The sequence below is a fragment of the Drosophila ananassae genome, chromosome 3R (assembly GCF_017639315.1).
Source record: "Drosophila ananassae strain 14024-0371.13 chromosome 3R, ASM1763931v2, whole genome shotgun sequence".
In the NCBI taxonomy this organism is placed as follows: domain Eukaryota; kingdom Metazoa; phylum Arthropoda; class Insecta; order Diptera; family Drosophilidae; genus Drosophila; species Drosophila ananassae.
The window spans coordinates 8,775,890-8,796,054 of NC_057930.1; the positions used below are offsets into that span (position 1 = coordinate 8,775,890).

The 20,165-nt window shown below is 43.4% G+C and overlaps 4 protein-coding genes across 5 annotated transcripts in view; 3 read left to right on the forward strand and 1 right to left on the reverse strand.

The window, feature by feature from the left end:
- The window catches only part of LOC6505475, a 79,859-nt gene extending 66,123 nt beyond the window's left edge, over positions 1 to 13,736 (forward strand). The window contains exon 2 of the mRNA XM_001964898.4: positions 8,783 to 13,736. Coding sequence (XP_001964934.2) covers positions 8,783 to 11,428 — 2,646 coding nt within the window. The 3' untranslated portion in view covers positions 11,429 to 13,736. The remainder of the gene's footprint in view (positions 1 to 8,782) is intronic.
- Positions 13,737 to 15,126: 1,390 nt separating this feature from the next.
- On the forward strand, positions 15,127 to 19,837 carry LOC6505478. 2 transcript variants are annotated; one of them, XM_001964899.4, is made up of 6 exons: positions 15,127 to 15,903; positions 16,136 to 16,298; positions 16,358 to 16,520; positions 18,144 to 18,277; positions 18,349 to 19,019; positions 19,396 to 19,837. In XM_001964899.4, exons 1-6 carry the CDS (start codon positions 15,728 to 15,730, stop codon positions 19,697 to 19,699), a joined length of 1,611 nt encoding a protein of 536 aa, XP_001964935.2. In that variant the 5' UTR covers positions 15,127 to 15,727; the 3' UTR covers positions 19,700 to 19,837. The 2 variants fall into 2 exon arrangements, with proteins under 2 accessions (XP_001964935.2, XP_044572363.1); XM_044716428.1 differs by lacking the exons at positions 15,127 to 15,903; positions 16,136 to 16,298; positions 16,358 to 16,520 and adding an exon at positions 17,950 to 18,084.
- LOC6504533 (mitochondrial import inner membrane translocase subunit Tim13) lies at positions 16,751 to 17,331 on the reverse strand. Its single transcript, XM_001964900.4, has 2 exons — positions 17,038 to 17,331; positions 16,751 to 16,969 (listed from the first exon to the last, which is right to left on the reverse strand). The coding sequence occupies exons 1-2, from the start codon at positions 17,191 to 17,193 to the stop codon at positions 16,871 to 16,873; spliced, it is 255 nt and encodes an 84-aa protein (XP_001964936.1). The 5' UTR covers positions 17,194 to 17,331; the 3' UTR covers positions 16,751 to 16,870.
- On the forward strand, positions 17,505 to 18,006 carry LOC26513924 (probable small nuclear ribonucleoprotein E). Its single transcript, XM_014905144.3, has one exon. The coding sequence runs from the start codon at positions 17,613 to 17,615 to the stop codon at positions 17,895 to 17,897; it is 285 nt and encodes a 94-aa protein (XP_014760630.1). The 5' UTR covers positions 17,505 to 17,612; the 3' UTR covers positions 17,898 to 18,006.
- Positions 19,838 to 20,165: the final 328 nt, after the last annotated feature.

Genomic DNA, 20,165 nt, shown 5'->3' on the forward strand with positions numbered 1-20,165 from the left:
ATGTCTGATTGAAGGAGACGGTGCACGGGAGGCGTGCAACCAAATGGAGTGCCAGAAATGCGAAGCGAAATTGCATAAACCTCTCGACCAAGCTGAATGCTCCAAGTGGTTGGGGAGCGGGGGCATGAGGACAGGAGGGCTCTGTGGAAAATGCGAAATATTTTTTTTACAGTCCTCCGATGACTGAGTTCATTAACATCCCAAACTTAAAAAACAAAATGAGAGTGCAAAAAAATGGGAGCACCAGGGGGCGATGGGCTATGGGCTGTGGGCGGTGGGCGGTGGTTGAGAAGGAGGAGTGCCACCTTTCAGGTTATACGGCAGCTGCCCAATTCTTGTCAAATAGTCTCTGTGTGTGTGCGGTTTTTTCTAGGGTGGACCACAGCGCATATCCCTGCAGGACTTGCTGCCATATCTACCCCATGCTTTGCAAATCTAAATGACTTTATTACTTTTTTCCCCATTTTTCTCTCAAACTCTGCTGGCTATGGCTCTGCCTGCTCCTCTCGACATTTTGCTCCCTCTGCTCGGCTCTGCCCTGCCCTGCCATGTCCTGCTGCTCCTCTGCTCCATCTTCCACTCCACTGCTACTTTCATTTGAAATTCCCGCAAGGATACAACAAAATGCGGCAGAAAATCAGCAGAACCAGCTCCAGCTCGGCACAAAAAAAAAGCATCCAGGATTGCAGCAATGCAAATATGCAGGAGGCCCAGGACTGTAAGGGTTTTCCTTTTTTTCTCTCTCCAGTACTTTTTGTTTTTCCTCCCTTTCAAGTACCCTGCGGATTGCTCGGGGTGGGTGCTGAGCTCCCATCCTAACCCCCTTGAAATTCGCTTGAGTTGCTGTTTAAATGCTGGATGCAAGTTCCAGTGGACTGTATGGGCTCCAGCAGAAATTTAATTAGACAACAAAATCAAAAAGAGGGCGAGCAACTTTTCACAAGAGGGTTGCCTGTGCTGGCATGTAGGATATACGTATATTTTTTTGCAGAAAACAAGCATTGTGTGTTAGCCATGTTTCAAGGGTAAGTCAACGGATAGGGGGCGGATGGAGAAAGGATTTCGCAACTCCAATACCCCAGAGAGGGGCCTCGGATTTCCCCACCACCACCACTTAGGGCATACAATGAAAAGAATAAAGAGCTGGCAAATTCCAAGCACTTCTTCAAGCATTTTTTTGCCATTGTTGTGATTTTCGCTGTGATGTCTCCCGCTTGGGGGCAACGCATTAATTGCATTGCATACTTTCGGGCGTGGAAGCCACGCCGACCCTATTGTTGGTCGGCCCTTTTTATCCCCGTTTTCTGGCCCCCCTCTTACATATATATTAATAATGAATTACTCTTGACTTTTGGTTCGCTTGTCAGCCACAAAAGAAACATATTTTATGCTCAAATTAATAACGAATGTTTTTCGCCCCAAAGACCCCCAGAGAGGCTTAGGAACTCCAAAGGCTAATGGGTTTTTCCTGGGAAAGGGTATTCCCCTCGAATATGCCTACAATATTCGGTTTCTTCTAGGAATCTCAATTAACTTTCTTCGGAGATTATTCTCAGAGCCCCGACTTCTATCAGAGATGCTTATCCAAAATCTCTTTGGCAATAATAAACAAACACTTGAGCGTCGCTTCTGGCCAGGCCTTTGTGGTCCTCAGAGCGTTCTTTTTTTGCCACTCTTGCTCACTCTTTAATGTTTTTGGCATTTGCCTTTTGCACAGGGACTCCGCATCCTCATCCTGAGGCTCCTGGAACTGAAGCTTTTGCTTTGGACGGCTGGAGGGTTTCGTTCTTTTCTCCTTTTTTTTTGTGTTTTTTTTTTTTTTTTTTGCGGCAAACTCCTCTGCGGTTCAATGACATTTCCTGGTTGCTGCTCGACAACTGCCATAAAATGAAATTCCAGTTGCGGGCAAAATCTGGTGACAAACGAAAAATTACAGAGCCACAGCGTCGCAAAATAAAATAACATATCCCCACCAAAAAAAAAAGACAAAAAAGAAAAGAGGACATGGAAAGGAAAAAATTCCCAAGGCGCTTCCATTGGCCCGCAGCTTTAACGGAGGAACCGAGAATTTACTGAAGAGATATCCGCATGAATCCTCGGGCTCTGCCTCCCGCCTAATTAAAGCCGCAAACCCCGCATGATTCGGCCGGAAAATTGTTACCAGATCATAGACACACAAGATCAGCTGGCGGCCATAAAGTTTTACTGGCTGGAGCGGCCTTCTTCACTCCAATGGTGACCATCTTTGGTCAGATGGAAATGTGGGCAATAAATAAATCGAAGCACTACGAATTGAATCGAATCGCGAATCCCAGCGAGATCTGCTAGAAGAAATCTAAACAAGGATTGCCGGGCGAACATTTTCATAAATCGCTTCGGATCAAGCCTCTCTCTTTCACAATTCCTCCTTTTTCTTTATGGCAGTTTTGTGCAAAGTTGCTCCTCCGTTCTAACTGTAAAAGACGGCCCGAACGGCCAACCAGGAGGTCAAATGGTCAACAATGAGCCTTAAATGCCAAACACCTTCAACCGTCGCCAAGGCAAGAGCCCCAACATTTTCCACCTATCACTGACAGTTTGACAAACATTGCCAGTTTTGCGGCTACCTCAGACCATTTCACCAATCCATCTCTAACCCTTTCTCCCTGTCTGTCCGTGTGTCCGCTTGTCCGCTTGTCCGCTTGTCCGTCTGTCCTGTCAGTCAGTCATTCTTGATTCGAGTGCCAGCCAGCTGGAGTTAAACTCTGTCAAAAGTCAGGCCAGTTGGATATATGCCTCCACTTACTTGACTGTGAAATCTATAAGAGAATATTCATGGATAGTTGCAGAGAAAGAAATTATTGGTAGTTCTAAATCATATTAATTAAAATAATTATTATAAAATTGATTCTGATAAATCATATTTTTCATAATTTATTTGCAAGATATACTCTTGATAGTTAGATCTGAACTCAATAATTGTTTTAGTTTTTTGTGTAATTTATCCCCTCTATTACCACTAACCCCCCCCATAGTTTGACTGACATTTCGACCTGTATTTCTGGGGGGCGTGGCAGAGAAGTTTTTCGCCTTCGAGGCTGGCAAAAGTTGCCGAGAAGTTTTCTCTAATTTGCTGTGGTTAAACTTTTTAATTTAAATGACATGGTCATGGTCCATGGGGGGCGAGGGGCCACCAGCCCCCAGCCCCCAGCCCCAGCCCCAGAACAGATAGAGAAATAGAGAAGTACTGGGGTAGGGGTGACTGAGCCTGGTTAAAAAGTGACGCCCCCGACAAGCGACAGTTGATGGGCATTTGGGGCGTGGCCGAGACATGTTCATGTTGATTTTGGAGCCAGGCCCCAAAAGATTTTCATTAGCCCAAGAACAACATCAACACACTCTCCTTGCGAACGGATGAAGGATGAAGGGGCGTGATGCTGCAAGGGAGGGTGTGCTGTGTGTCTATCATTTACCGTTTTCTCACAGTGTCCAAATGGGGCAAGGTGGGGACGGGTGGAGGTGGAAGACCGAAAACAAATCATAAATTTTGTGGGCCAATTGCTTGGGCCAATTATGCAGCAAACAAATGACCCATAATGAAGCAGAACTCTATCTTCTGCCGCCGCCGCCGCCGCCGCTGTAGCTGCTGCTACTCGTGTTGCAGTTGCAGGCTATTGGGGCAACCTGACAAAGTCAACATTTATCTTGCCATATACGAACAGAGGGAAGTCCGAAATGAAGGAGTTTCCATACTTTTTTTATTGGGAGATACGATAAACGAAAGGGGAATACTCTGAAAGGTTTAAAGAAGTTTCAGGAAGGTATAAAGATTGAATCCGAAAAGAATCTAAGAATAAATATCTTATAAATGACAAATAAAAGATCTTAGTTTTGAGCTACAATTATATAAGTATCTATAAGATAATCTCTTAGTAAACATACCCCATTTCAGTAGCAGTTCCCATCCATTTCCGTGGCACAGACAATAAAGCCTTGGCGAGCAACAAATAAATTTCAGTCCCAATGATGGCCAAGGCGGCTGCCAACTAACGTTTTTTGCTTCCCAGCTCGAGATTCGAGAGCGGGGCAGTGGGCCCGGCCTTAATTGCCATGTTGCGGCAACATGTTGCTGATCAATAAGCGAGAGACCACTCCTGGATGAGGGACTCGGGACAGGGGACACGGGACAGATGATAATGGCTATGCAGCAGTTGCAGTTGCAAGTTGGCAGCGTGGAGCAAATTGTCCATGTCCAAGTCCAAGTCCAAAGTCAAAGTCAAAGCCGAAAAGCCCGACTCCCGACTCCCAATGAGAGTCCCCATGATTAATGACAATAAATTTGATTCTCTTTCGAGGGGAGGAATATATGTGTGTGTGTGTTTGGATGTTGTTGGGGAACCCAGATCCGGGCTTTTTGGTGGATCAGCAGCAGCACAATGGGGAAGGCTTGATTAGAGCAGCGGCCAGTGGCCAGGAGGAGCGGAATCAGGAGCTGGGCCTCGTAAATTTCAAAAATATGGCACGGCAGCTGTCATAAAAATGCAATGCAATGTTGCAATTTGTTGCTCTTTTTTTACATTTTTACCTCACTTTTTTCTGCTGCTATAGCTAAAGCAAAAGCTAAAGCTGCCTGCATAAAATTAAGTGAGGTTGTGTCTTTCTAGCCAAAGCCGCTGCTGCGCCTGCGCATTGTCTGACTTTGGGCCATCACTCAAAACGTCGCACGCTAATTGGACAGAGAAATTGCAGAGTGCAGAGCAGGCAGAAGACCCGCTCCCAGAACCCCGACATGATTTAGTGCACAAGGCATTAGGTTTTTATTTATTTTACGCGCAGTTTCGGTTTCATTTGGAGTTCTATCGGAATCCCCCCATCTTCTCATTAGGCGAGGAAAACAAGAAGACGGCTTATGCTAAGTGCAGCCAGCCAGCCTGAAACCGATGTGGAATGTGTACTCGACTTCATTAAAAGTTGATTTAAATATTTCTATAAACTGCACTATTGCCCCTGCTCATATTTCATTCTGTTTCTCCAGCCTGGGCAATTTATTATCTTTTTTTTTATATTAATTTTAATCTCATTGTCTCGGTCTTCTGTTCTTGAGAGATGTTGCACTCTGATGGTGATTATTAGGCACTTTAATTAAATTAGCCATTATTATAATGGGCTGGCATGAAGTCATAAGCATGCACCCAAAGCCTCTAGCCTCGAAGAGTCCTATGTGGCATATAATGTTGGAATAGAAAGGTGTTAGATTAGAATTTCTTTTGCGGAACATAAAATTTAATTACAGGCCAGATTGGGTGCAATGCAAATCAGAAAATGGTTCTGGGGAGTTGTAATAATTATACACTGCAATAAACATGAAAAAAAAGGCAATCATAAAGAGTAAATTATTTATTTACTGCCTCGTAAGACAGTTATAGAAGAGCTTGAGGATCTTGAGTGAATAAAATCTGTTTCCCAATTATAATTCAAAGTTTATTGCGAGATACTTGAAAAAGTCCACTTATTCCTCGGGCTTTATCTTGGCTCTTGAGTTGGCTCGGCCATGCTTGAGTTCCTTTGACAATAGTCTGTTTTTGTTTGGTTCTGGCTGGATTCTTTTTTTTTGGTAGCTCTGGTAGCTCACTTGACTGTTTTTGGCGCTGTCTTTGCACTTTTTTCTGGAGACAGACAAGAACACGAATGGAAAATTGTAAAATGTCGCCGGGCGAAAAGCAGGGGGCGGAGAAATGGGATAGTCGATACGAATTCGGCGGGATAAACAAGTTTACGGCCCGCGACAGACTCAACAAGCAACAACAAGAAGCACTGTTGCAAGTTGCAACAACTGCAGCAGCACAGCATCCAGATGACGCCAAGAAATGCAGATGAAGCTGACAGCAGCCAAAAGACGACGGCAATGTCGGTGCAATGTTCATTGCATATAGGTCGCTGCTCCATTTCCACTTGGACGCCACTGGATCTGCACATACTTTTCCCCCAACCACCGACCGCCAACCACCTACCTACCATACCCCTCATTCCCATCATGCCCATCCTCATCAATTGAGAAACATGCAAGGAAGCAGCAGCAGGACACGCCGATCTTTGGCTGCATAATTGCCAGTCTAAATGTTGCTGTTGCTGTTGCAGTTGTTGCTGTTGCACCCATACATGACTCTGTCGGACTTCATTGTCAACGCCGTTTGCCATTGCCGTTGCCGTCTCCATCGTCTCCAGCCAGATAGCCAGCCAGCCAGCCACATGCATTTGAAACTGCTTCTCCATCGTCATCGGCATCGCCATCGCATCGCCATCTCCATGTCCCCGAGTCTTGTGGCCATGTCCGTCGCGGTCGTCGTCAATATTTGCCATGATCTTATCGTCAAGCGGAGTCATGTCGCTGCCATGGCTCTACTGGCGTGCCCGTGGCAGCTCCGCCGTCCCTTCTTCTCAGACTAGAGTCACTTGGGTGCAATTATTTTTTCCAGATACTCTATACCATCTCTACTCTAACCATCTCTATGGTTCTTAAAAGTATTGACAGAAGATTTTGATTAAAAAGGATACAAAATAGAACATATGTATATGAATATTGTAGGTAGGATGAAGGTTCTTCTGTAAAAATTTCTATAATCTCTGAGATTGTCGAGCAACTCCATCGATAGGGTATTGGAAGCACATCTTCTTGGATCTGCTGCACATCATCTTTGGCGCTGAGTTATGGCAAAAGACCTTGGACTTAAGTACTAGCGACGTCTGTGCCGTCTTGCACCCGCACTCGCATCCGAGATGACTCCTCCAGCTTCGGCCTCGCCACCTCCCCCGCCACCTGACCCGGCTCTGGTCCCCGGCGGTTCCCTCCGTGTGCCAATAGTGCAATTTGTCATTGCACCGTCAGCGACGACGCGTGCGCCAGCATGGAGACTCGACGCGAGTCGCTGAGCTCCACTTTGCTTCCACACACTGGCAGAAAATCATGTTAGAGTTTAAAAAATGTATTATATTTGATTGGAAAACATGAATCTTTTTCCTCCAAGTGCACTCTAGAGGTCTCTGGCTGCCTCAGCGCCTCGTCATCTATCGTCGGCTGCCATCTGCTTACAGTTAAGCGACTCTCGGTCCCCGGGCTTAGCGACTCGAGCGAGCATCTCCTGCTGCGTTTTCGGTTAGGAGCCTGCACCACCGGCTGGTGGCTGATGGCTGCTGGCTGGTGGTGCACCCTGGCCCGGCCTAGCTAGTTCTGGCGAAGCTCAACCGAACTGGCGCTCCTTGGCGACGACTTCTTTATGGCTCTTGATTTTTATGATTTTGCTGTTTAATGGTTCATTTGTGTGCCCCTAACCATGAGTACGAGTGTGTGTCTGGCTTCCAGTTTTCCTATCGCTCCGTCTATATATATTTTTGTGTAGTTTCCCCATATCTGCCTAGGTTAATCTGTCTTAGAGTTTTTTTTTTTGTGTTATGGTGGCTTTTTGGGCTCCACATGTTTACCGAAAAACGCTGACCAAATCAGAAGTTATAGCCCAGCAGGAATTGTCGAACAGAACTTGTTAAATAAAAGTTTATGTAGCCCACTTTTGGGGCAGCCAGGAGAGAGGAGTCAGGAACAAAAGAGCCAACTGGTTGTCCAAACCAGCCATTTAATGGTTAGCGCCCCTAAAAGCTCAAAACCCAAAGCCATGATTATGTTAATAAGCCGTTGTGTTGACACGCTTGCTGATCCCGGGCTCTACTGTCGATCTTCAGATCTCCATCATCATTAGCCCACCTTTCGGCTGGAGAGAGACTCGGTCTCGATCATCGCCATCGTTTGGCCCGGCCATTTGTTTAACTGCCGCTGTGACACCTCCTCTGCGCTGGCCAATTCTGCTGGTGGAGTCAGTCAAAGGATGGAGGAAGCTGGCCATGGACATTGAGCCGACGACGGCAATGGCAATGGCAATGGCAACAGCAATGGGTAATGGATAATGGCGCCGCCTCCATTCAAAAATCACTTTATGGCGTCTGCAGCAACTGCGCGGTTGCGTTGTCCATAATTGGAAGCAGTGCCAATCATTTTAACAGCTACACAAACACGCAAACCACGGGACCGGCTGCTCCGTGGCTCCTTGCCTCGTTTAAACACGCTGATAATGCAAATATTTAGGAGAACTACCGTCCCGACCCTAAAGTATCTCGGACTTCCCTAGCGTGCCTTGTTGCCCACTAACTCCCCGATACAAGAGCATCTCGGAATCGGCATGCCCTGGCAGTGCGAGATATCAGGACTGGGACAACTTCTGGCAGGCAGGAGGTTGTCTTCAAAGCGGTCTGTGGCAGCAGGACCAGTAGCAGGCCTCCGCTCCTATCGTAATTCTGGTCTGGTCTCAATGACAATTGGCGCCATAGCCGCGGGATGCGTTTGGGGCTTGGTGTCTGGTGAGGTGGCTTTCGAGGATCGCGGTTCTTAGTTCCTGGGTAGTTGGGTTGTTTGTTTATAATTAGCCCACTCGCTGCCCGGCCATCGACTGCAATTCAAATTGATGATGGCTACTGGTTTTGCCAGGCTTCCACAGCTATTTTTATGGTCGATCAATTTTCCAAGCACCTGATTCGCTCACGGAGAGAAAATTGTAAAAGAAATTGGTCAACAAACAGTTAAAATTTATTAAGTGCCCAAATTGCCTTGCCATTAAAATAGTATTCAGTAATCTCCTTAGATTTTAAATGTGTAATAAAAACGAACTATTTCCGGCCTCTTAGAACCATCCCATTCTCCAGAGATATTCCATCTTCGAAATGGATTCTATCTAACCATATTTTTCTTCTATTTCAGGGACTGGAATTGGTGTTCCAGGACGATGGACGACTTGGATCGGAGCATGTTCTGGGATTAGCTGGACATCCGCATGGACTGGTGGGGGCCCTGGGCGCTCTTCCGCCCCCGCCTCCGCAGCTGGACATTCCGGGTGGCAAAAAGCAGAGTCAGCAGGCGCAGCTGCCGCTCAAGGCGTCGTCCGTGGCAGGAGCCCCGCCCCTGCTGGATGCATACCATTATCAGATCGCGTATGCGCACTGTGTGCAGCAGCATCAGCAGCGGGAGCGGGAAAAGGAGAGGGAGCGCGAGAGGGAACGGGACAGAGAGCACTTGCCCCACGCGCACCAGCTGACCCACCCGCATCGCGCCGTCCTGGTGACGTCGCACCCGCCTCCGCACCACCAGCCGCCCTCACTGAACTCTTCGTCGGCCTTCCGGCCTTGGGGCCCCAACAAGGCCCTGTGGCAAGCCATGAACGCCTCTGGCCTGTGCCTGCCCTACGCTTGCCAGGAGCCGCCCGAGCTCCAGAACCCGGAGCGAGTCGTCCGGAGCACGGATAAGAGATACGCAGAGCGGACATACCAGCCCAATGTGGCGCTGGCACCGCGGAAGAGCTACATGGCCAAGGAGCGGGAGGTGATCGAGCGCCAGAGGCTGCGCGACAAGGGCCGGGAGCACCACCAGGTGGTGCACATCAAGCAGGAACGATCCCCGACCCCCAGCCACGGGGTGGCCCCGGATGGAGCAGCATCCATGGAAGCAGCAGAGCAATCGCATACCTCCTCGAGTGGCAGCAACTCACCCCTGCCCGCCCACCAGCCACCACCACCCGCTGCTGCCGCGACCGCTGCTGGGGCACCACCCGCCACGGTGGCACCCACTAGCCTGAGGAACATACGCAGTCCTGAGGAATTTTCGGCGGGCGGCAGCAATGAGATTACCTCCTCCACCTCACCACATCACCAGCAGCGGGAGCAGCAGTCGGGAGCGGCTGCTGCTGCGCCCCCACCACCCGCCTCCCTGCCACACCAACATGTCATTGCCACCGTCAACCAGCATGCCAAACTTTTGCCCAGCTCCAGTTCTCCGCAAAACGGAGGATCGACTGCCTCCTCGCTGGCCAGCAACCACAGCAACATCGAACCAAGCCGGATCAGGATCAACAAGAACCTGATGAGTCAGCAGCCAGTGCTGACGGCACCGTCGCACTCTCACACCCACCACATGCACCACTACAGCCACGGCTACTACAAGGGCCAGGCCTCGTCCCCCACCCAATCCTCCAGTGCCGGGCTTAATCTGAGCACCCACTCCTCGAACGTGGTCAGTTCGCCACACCCGAAGGCAATGGGAAACGGCAACACCAATGGAAGCGGAAACGGGCGCGGAAGTCACCAGAATGGCAAGCCCCATTTGGGCAGCGAATTCGAGCTATCCACGGATACGGACGACACGGATAGCCTGAATGGTGAGGCCGACTCCAGTGCCATGTTGCCACCTTGGGAGCAGGCGGTGGAGTCTCTGAGGGAGACGCGTCCTCGGGACCGGGAGAGAGTTCTGAACTTGCTGCAACGACTGCTCCAGGAGAACAACCAGTATCGTTACAACAACATCCAGCTGAGCGAGTTGCTCCACAAAAAAGATGCCCAAATCGCGGATCTTTCGGAGCAACTGCAGCGGTATCGCCGCATCGTCGACAACGATTGCAAAGTGGATCTGCGGAAGATCAAGCAAACCCAGCTGGAGGCGGAGGAGGAGGTAGAAGAGGGCCGAGGGGAGGACGATGAGGAAGACCTGGAAGAAATGGAGGAAATGGAGGACCGGGCCAACAACAATAACCAGCAGGAGCAGTCGCCCTTGGCGAAGTCTGCTCGAAGAAGTGCCACTCCGCTGAACTGTTGCTTGGAGAAACCGCAGAACGAGGAGCCGGAAACCAAGAGGATAAAGTTGCTGGAAGAATCGCAGGACCGAGATGTAGAACAGGACGGCAATAGTTCGGAGCTACAGGAGCCTCAGGAGAATGGAGACAAGCACCACGCCCTGAAGAGCCCGCCCTCAAGCGAAGAGGAAATGGAGGAGGACGAGGACGAAGACCGTGAAGATGAGGAGGAGGACGACGAAGACGATGATGCCGAGGGGCAGATCCAGGCGCCACACAGCAGTGCCCTGGCCACCCCGCCCACGGCCACCACCCCCATTTCGCCGGACTCGGCGGCAACTGCTGGGCAGTTGTTCGACAGCAGCAACAGCAGCGATGAGTCTTCGATGAAAAAGGCCCAGATGTCCGCCTGCCATGCTCTGGAGAAAATCAGCAGCAACAGGGACAGCGAGGAGAAGGATGCCGACGAGAGCCAGGACGCGGCAGAGCCCGAAGAAGTGAAGGCAGAGCGGGAAGTGGATCCGGATGACTCCGACTCCGAGAGCGATGATGACGAGGTGCCGTTGCAGCAGCGACAGCAGCAGCAGCGTCAGAGGTGCTCCGCTGCAGCGGTGCCACCTCCCCAAAATCTCCCTCTGCCGCAGACACTTCCACATCCACCCATGGCCACCAAGGCCAGCAAGAAGCAAACTCCACCAGCCCCGCCCCTACCGCCCTCGACAGCCTCAGCCCCCACAGCCACGACAACGAACTGCGAGTTACCAATCAAAAAGGAAATAGCATAAAGGTGTTTTGAAACGAAACAGAAAACACTCGGAAACCCCCAAAACCCTCTCAAAGAACAGCTCTTTCACACATTCAATCACACGAGAACATGTTATGTTCGGAAAGAAACCCATAATTTTGTTAAATTTACATTTTTTTAGAGGAAAGTGCAGCCCAAATTCAAGCACAAAGCCTAAGCGCACATCTTACCTATTTAAGGGTATTACAAACTTTGGCCAGAAAAGAAAAACATTTATGATCGATCTTAAATTAAAATCTACCTTAATCTAAAATCAATCATGGAAACACGGAAAATGTTAGGCTATACTGTCTATCATTTCCAAAAAAATTTAAATTTTAAATTCTTTACGAAAATTCTTTTGAACGCTTTCATATAGCTTGAATTGATCTCACTTATAAAGGAAAAAACAAAACAAAAAACCCAAAAAGCTTGATTTAAGCTTCCTTCTTTAAAAAAAAAACAACAAAATGAATATTTGAAATTCTTTCAGATTGCTTGCAGAATTATAAATGAAACCAAAGCTTTAAAAAAACATATTAATTTTGTTGTACATTGTTCTATGACCAATTTGTGCGTGTGTTTTAACCATTTACTGCTAAACCTAATTAAGTTACTTTTAAAAAAAAATTTGTAAGCTCTGCAAGACACTTAAACCGGGAAAGTTTATAGGGAAAGCGAGGCTTTGAAAAGAAAATTTAGAAAAGGTTTCTCTTTGGTCAGACAGGCAGCTGGTGAAGAGGGGAGGCCCCTTCCTCCGGAAACCATTGTAATTAAAATTTAGTTTAATCCTAATCTTAAGTTGAACAGACAAACCGAGAGAGCGAAGAGGGAGGAAAAATACACACAAATGAACCCACCACAATATAAAAGAATTAAACAAATGCTAAACAATTCTAAAGTAATTCTTATTAGACGAAAAACAAACAAATATTTCATAGTTAAGCAGTTGCCGCGTTACATTTATAAAATATACAAACCATTTATGAATATGCGTAATATTCTACGATATATAGGATATATAGTTGGAGTGCGAGAAGCGTGGGCTTATTAACGCCAAGCTCTGCGAGCAGCATAATCATATACACATAAACCTAAACATATACGCAAACATAACGATTAATATTTATTGTAGCTGCTAGTTCTAATTCAAGTAATCATTTCTCTTGTATAATTACAGTCTTCTGTTTTATCTTACTCCTTGTAAGCTTTGCTCTGTAGGCATTTAGTTTCGTACTCGTAGATGGTAGATTAATAATCACATTTTGCTAACTAATTTGTAGGACTTCTATTTAGCTTAGTTCTTTATCTATTGTGTCCACTGTGAGCGGCATTTTATGGTCCAAGCTAAATTTCTCTGTGTATATATATAATTTTCCTTTGACGAGATTAGAGTACGACGGATTTTGAGTTGCCAACACCTTGTGAAACCCCTACATATATGATTGTACTATATATGCTAGATATCTTCTGGATGATAACCCAACTGTGGAAACAAACCCAAGCCAAGAGCCAAGCGAAAAGAGCGCAGAGATTTCTAAAATCTATAAAATTTTGTTATAAAACCAACATATTTCATAAATTATTTATGCCTGTGTGTGTTTGTACTTTCTAAAAGAAAACATTTGGTTTTATTATTTAAATACAATTTCTAAATTATATAAAATAATAATATTCAACAAAAAAAACGAAAAACAAGAAAAATATATATATTTCAAATAAATTCAAACCAAAATTTCTCTAGATTTTAAGCTAAAAGTTTGTAAAATTGTAAAAATTTAATAAAAAAAAAAAACAATTAAATATTTAAATAAAAATATTACATTTATAAAAAATTCAAATTGTGAGACATTAAGCATTAAAAACGAATGAAAAACCAATTGTTACGCATATTTTAAAGTTAAATAAATTATATGCAACAAAAAACTTACGATTGCTATGCAAAAAAAATTAAAAAAAAAAAAAAAAACAATAAAATAATATACAAATTATTGTAAATTAATTTTCTTCAACTTTGTGTTTTATTTGCCCAGAACCAGATCGATAATAAACGAATTATATTTAGTGAATTATAGACCAGAAGAAAAGAACATTACAGAGCGGATAAGAACGAAAACAAAAAGGTTCATCAGAAACGTCTAAACGGTTTTCAGAATATTTCGTGTATTTATGGCCAAATTTTACAAAACAATGAAAATAGTTGATCATACATAGAGATGTGAAGAGAAGCCCGAACATTTTTTGTATCATTTTTTGCTAACAACCCAAAGAAATAAACAACAAGAAAACAATCATTTTTATAATTAAACGAGTAAAGTGTATTGACAAATTTTACATAACCCGAGTGTTTATATATGACATACAATATTATATAATTACATTTAAATGAAACAAAAACGAGATAGCGCGACGCCCAGCAAATATCTTTGCCCAGCTTAATAAATCGACTTGATATTGTTATTAATCTTAAAATTTCGAAGGTTAGGCAACCGACAAGAACAAGAAATCACAAAATAATGGCATAAGTTATACATTAATAATTATAAGCATGCAGCAACAAATCCGCGTCTTGTCAAAATACAACATTATACATAATTGTGTCTGACGAATTCAGAATGCAGAAATAAAATGTACAAATTGTGGAGCAAATAAATAATAGAAAATGTAGTGAGAATTTGAAGAAATGATAGGCATGAAAAAACCAAACAAAACCAGAAAATAATGCACCACATGCAAATAAAGTTTAATCAAATTAAACAGTTAATAAAAACAATTGACTTCAACGTTTCATATATAAGTAGAGCAGAAACAAATAAAACAAAACAATTATTACGTATGTAATGGAAACAAAACCAACAAATAAAAAACGATAAATATTATGCAGAATATATTCAAATAGTTTCCTTTATATGTGGCGAATAAATAAAAGGGTCGAAGGGATCATAAAACATTTAAACAAGTGGCTCAAAAGGACTTTTCCTTCATGTTTTATTTTGGGTGTTCTTGATGCAACAGTTTGGAAAATCCATCCAACATCCTAACCGGATGTCAGGGTGGGTTCAAACTATCGACTCTTCAACTAAGGCTATTTTCCTGTAGAAAACTTTAGCCGAAATAGAATTTGAGTGATATCTTTCTGACCATATAAAATTTAACCGGAAGTATAGGCTTAAGTCGTTATCTGCCAGTTACTATCTTCTTGGTACTTGGTACATACCCCGGTACGCCTCATCTTAGAAACTAAACTTGACTTGATTCCAGGGAAAAAATATAATAATTTTCAATATCAGTGTGGTAAATATAGAAATGTAGAATTTCTAGATGCTGATTCTTTAAAAATTCTTTTAAAAAAAATCTTGATCGATCATAGAATGCTGTTATTGAACACATCTATAACATTGAGCTGTTAAGCGCAAAGCGTACAGGGATGCCATACTGTTAGAAAAACTATCAAGCTGTGCTGTTGCTAAATAAATGATATTATTTTAAAGTTGTCTAAAAAATATTGAAACATGATTTAAATAGAAAATGTTAAATACCAAAGGGAAAAATATACAGCACATTTTTTTAACATTACATTTTTAACCGTCCTCCAGATTCGTCAAGGTCTTAAAAGTAATTTTTTGATTTATATTTAGAATATGTCCAAGAATGCATTTTAATGGTAAGTTTTTTAGTGGTTAATTTAAGCATTTTTAATGGTAAATTTACATTTCTCATTTAATATTACACTTTTTTAATTCCAAAAAATGATTTCCATTTCAAAAATGTTTTTAAAGAGCATCCCCGTAAACAATAACAGGTGAGAAAGAAAAACAATAAACTAATCTCGTTACCTGCTTTGAGAGAAAAAATGGAGAAAGAGACGCGACCAAGACCTGTCTCAAGTCTCTTCTTCAGTCGAAACTAAATCTCGATCGCGAAAAGAACGCCCAGCGGTCAAATACAATATTATTTTATGAAAGAATATTTAACACGCCTAATAAGATCAGAATAAATTGAAAAATAATCAATAGACTGAAAATGAACAATGTCTTTTGTTAAAAAGTGAACAATTAAGATTCCCTTGTAATTATTTTCCCAAAAAATTGTAAAACAATTTTGGCTTTGTGTTGGCCAAGAATTTTTTTTAGCCAGGAACCGGTTTTTGCATCTTAACAAAATCTAGAGGTTGTAAGAGAGAAAATAAGAGTTTTAAAGCGTGAAACCTGGAAGTGAAAACATAAACAAACCCATAAGCAAAAATAAAAACAATAATAAGATTTAAAGTGGGAGATGGAAGCACGTGCAACGTTGGTGCATGAATGATACAATATTTTCGACCAATAAAAGTTATTTTCGGGATATAGACATGAGTCTGCCGCAGTTAATTGATGATTTGCAGCGCCTTTCCGAGGATCAGGATAGTGCAGATGTTGTGTTCATTTGTGGGAGAGATGAACGCATCTACGCTCACAGATTGATGCTAATGGCACGGTGAGTTTTTAAATAATATTCTTAAAAAAAATAAATTAATGTTATTAACCCAAAAATATTGCAAAATAATTTATCTGAGCCACAGAACAAAAATTTTTCTTTCGGTGTGGAAAATTGCCTCTATTCGGTTTCCTTTTTTGGAATCTTACATATTGCGTGCGTGAATCTCAGGAATCCGAAGCAACCATTCCAGTTGATCACTCAATTAATTTGTACCGACTTTCCATTTCAGTTGTAAGAGTTTCAAGACCGCCAAAAGGGGCGAGGTGTGCCGCATTCCCGGGTGCACAGTATCACCAGCGGCGCCTGGAGCTTCCACACCAACAACAATACGGTTGCCACATGTCAATCCGGACTTATTTAGGCAGTTTATTCTATATGTTTACACCGCAAAGGTAAGATAAATAACTCCAAAGTACAAGGCCCCTACCACCTAAACATTTTTCAATTTCAGTTGGTGCTGCAGGACTCGCAGGTTTTCCAAATGATGATGATGGCCCAGGATATGGGTGTGGTTGAATTGCGTACTGCCTGTGAGGATCATGTCATATCCACCTTATCAGTAGACAATGCTTGCACATTTTTAACCGCAGTTATGGATATTCATGAAAAAGCGGGTAAGTTTTTGACAAAATTCATATCAAGTTTCAAATAGAAGATTGAAATTTAATGTTACACGATATATCCCTAATAATTGTTTTCAAAAAAGGCGCCAAACACACAAAATTATTTTTACATTTACTGTAAAATACATAATTTGAAAAATACCACTATGTTAACTGGTATTTTACTCATAACAGTACTGTCAAAATCGTTAACCCTCCAATCGATAGACACAAAACGCACGTTTGTCATCAAAAATCACGTAACATAATGCATGTTTTTATTGCATTATCAAACTTTGTACATTACAACTAATCAATAGCTAGCAGACGAGTTGTCCCTGCCATCTCCAAAATGCGGTCTTCTAGAATTTGCTTTGCTCGCGTTGTAATCTTTGGCCGTAGGTCCTGGAGATAAGGTTCCACGAGTCCATAAACCGGTCCATGCACATGGAAATGCACTTCTATAAATTAAATAAGATAAAATAACTGTTTTCTACTAGTTTTCAATGCTTATCAAGCCTTGTCTTGCCTGTTCCGAGGAGTCGAGCGAGGTTCCGGGTTTATTGACACACTTTTTGAAGCACTTTTGTGTCATTTGTGTGAGCAGTTCCTGAGCATTGGCCACAGCAATCTGTTGCTTCACCTGGTCCATTAATTCGCTTTTGTCCACGTTGGCGAGAGACATGTTGTACGATTGTTTTTTATTAAAAATTAATTTGTAAATTGACTAGGAAATATGGAAAACTTCGGTTTCACAACTTTCCGCTCCTACAAAAAGTTAACAGAGATGCTTCGATAGATTCATCCTACAGTTTACACTTATCGACAGTTTTAACAGAACGATAGAATTTTCCTATGAAAGTTTATTTGAGGGCGTATTTTAAGAAATTATTTAATATTGGTATTAAATTTGTCGTCTAAGACAGGAATTTAAAAATTTTAAGACTCTTTTAAGTCCAGTTGCACAATCGATAACCTATGTTAAACTTAGAGTGACCCTCTGCGGGTGGACGATACTTTTCTTTCTTCCATCACTAAACGGAACAACAGACGCCGGCAATAAAATTTTGTTAAATTGAATTAAATCGGCCGAAAACTACAAAAATGTCCTTCAAGGGGAATCCCAAGGTTCAGAAGGTGATGGTGCAGCCCATCAACCTGATCTTCCGCTACCTGCAAAACCGTTCCCGAGTCCAGGTTTGGTTATATGAGAACATCTCGCTGCGCATCGAGGGCCACATTGTGGGCTTCGACGAGTACATGAATCTGGTGCTGGACGACGCCGAGGAAGTTTATGTGAAGACCCGCCAAAGGAAGAACCTGGGAAGGATCATGCTCAAGGGCGACAACATCACGCTTATACAGAACGTCAGTCCGTCCAAGGACTAGGACTTTCTACCTCAGACTCCACCGTCTACGATAGCCGCACGTCGTAATTCTTAAGTAAACTAATGTACACTCACAAGGAAATTTCAATAAATTGTAGAAACTCTATAAATTGTAAGCTTTTTAATTGGTAAAATTAGAGATTTAAAGGATATTTTCTATAAGGGATGACTAGAGTATAAGAAAGTTTGTATGTATTTAAGCCAATCGTATAGACCATGTAATGTATGAGTTTTGTTGTTGTTTTAGGTGCAAAATGTGCCGCGTCTTTTATGGAACGCTGCATAATCTACATTGGGGAGAATGCCAGCGAATGTGTCAAGACGAACGCATTTCTGACTTTAACCAAGGAAGCTCTCATCAAAATCATTTCATCAGACTATGTAAGATTGTCCTTGATGTTCAATAGGATGCTTATATTTATATTAACATGGGAAATAATAATCTATTACAGTTCTGCCTGGAAGAGGAGGAAGTGTGGCGGTGCGTCCTAGCCTGGGCCAAATATCAGGCGGGAGTAACCCAGCCCACTGCCCATTGGACCGAAGAGGAGCGGGCTCGGGTCTGCCAGCACCTAAGTGGTGTAATGGGGCACGTTCGCCTTCTACTCATTGACAGTCAGGTTTTTGCAGAGGAGGTAGAGCCCACAGGAGCTGTACCCATGGAACTGTCATTGGAACGCTATCGCTATGCCGCTTTGCATGCCAACAAAATGATAGATAACGACAAGAGACTGCAGCCCCGTTTAACTGTGGCCATTAACATGTTTCCGGGTTCTCAGATTCTAAGGAACGATAAGACACCATTACAAAATGTCCTTAATGGGTGGTTTGGAGTCCCCAAACAATCTTGGCGGCTAGTTTTCAGAGCTTCCACCCATGGCTACGATTCGGGGACCTTTCATCGCTACTGTGATGGGGTAGCGCCCTGCATGGTCATTGGTTTGGGATCTCATGGAGAGATCAGTGGCGGATTTACCGATGTGGCTTGGGCCAAAACGAGCCGAAAGGGCGGTTATGTGCATTCTGAGAGAGCTTTCCTTTTTGCCCTAAATCCTGCTAACGGAGAGCAACCTACCAAGTTTGACATTGTGAAGAAACCCTATGCCATCTGCTACCATCCAGAGTAAGTGGAATTTAAATTGTTTTCTAGCCAATCAGAAGACTTAAAAAGATAACAAAATTGGTTAACTAAACGTTAAAAACTATCGTCTTATAGTCCATGTTAAATAACTAGAAACGTTTTTAATTTGTATTAATTTAAAAAGTAGCGGGCGTTTACTACTGGTCCTTGAAGCAATTAATCAAACGTTTGTGCTTCGGCCATTTGGAAAAGAATTTAAAAGCTTTTATCATTCGCTTTGTTGACAAACTATTAGAGAATATGTTAATTAAGTGTTTTTTAAATGAATTTAGGTTAATAAAAACGCAGCTGCCGAAGGCAAAATGTTTTATGTCTACGTTTTGAAACTCTGTTTAACATAATACCCTTCCACCTACAGTTGCGGACCCATTTTTGGAGCTGGCGCGGATCTCCTTATTTCCAGCAATTGCAACACTAATATGGACTCATACTCAAACCTGCCACACTCCTACGACGGAACTAATGCCGCCCATTTGACGCTTTTTGGGGACTACAACTTCACCATCAGCGACTACGAGGTCTACACTCTGGCTCCGCCGGGAGGAGGAAGTGGCACCGGACCCGTTCACAGCAGCAATCACAACCAGGTTCAAAACCAGAATCTCTCAGCGAATGGTCAAGCTCCTGGGGTGCCCACAAAAGCGAAATACGATAGATACTAAGGGAGCTACAAATAATAGAATAAAAACAAATTGAAATCGAATCGAAGTAAACAATCAACTGCTTGTAGTTGCATCAGCTATGCTGGCTAATAAAACTATTTCCTTGAACGACCGATCCGAACACTCGAATATTGTAATCCCAGATCCGCAACGGCTTGGGCTCTAATGGCATTATGTGCTAGGTGTCGGGTTCATGACTCCGCCCAAGGTAAAAACCAGCAATCGAAAGGTAATTAATGAATTGTTATATGTTATAAAGAAAACTTTTTGGCGGCTGTCTTGACTTCCATCTAGATGCCAAGAATCGGACCAAATTAATTAACTGGTTTCCCACTTGTATGTAAAGTTGAAAGTGTTGCCAAAAACACAAAACAAAAAGCAGAGGGCGGCTCTTGAAGTTTATTGAAAGTTTTATTCTTAAACTAGCACCCCTTAGTGCCAGGTACAAGTGATGACAGGTTAGCTT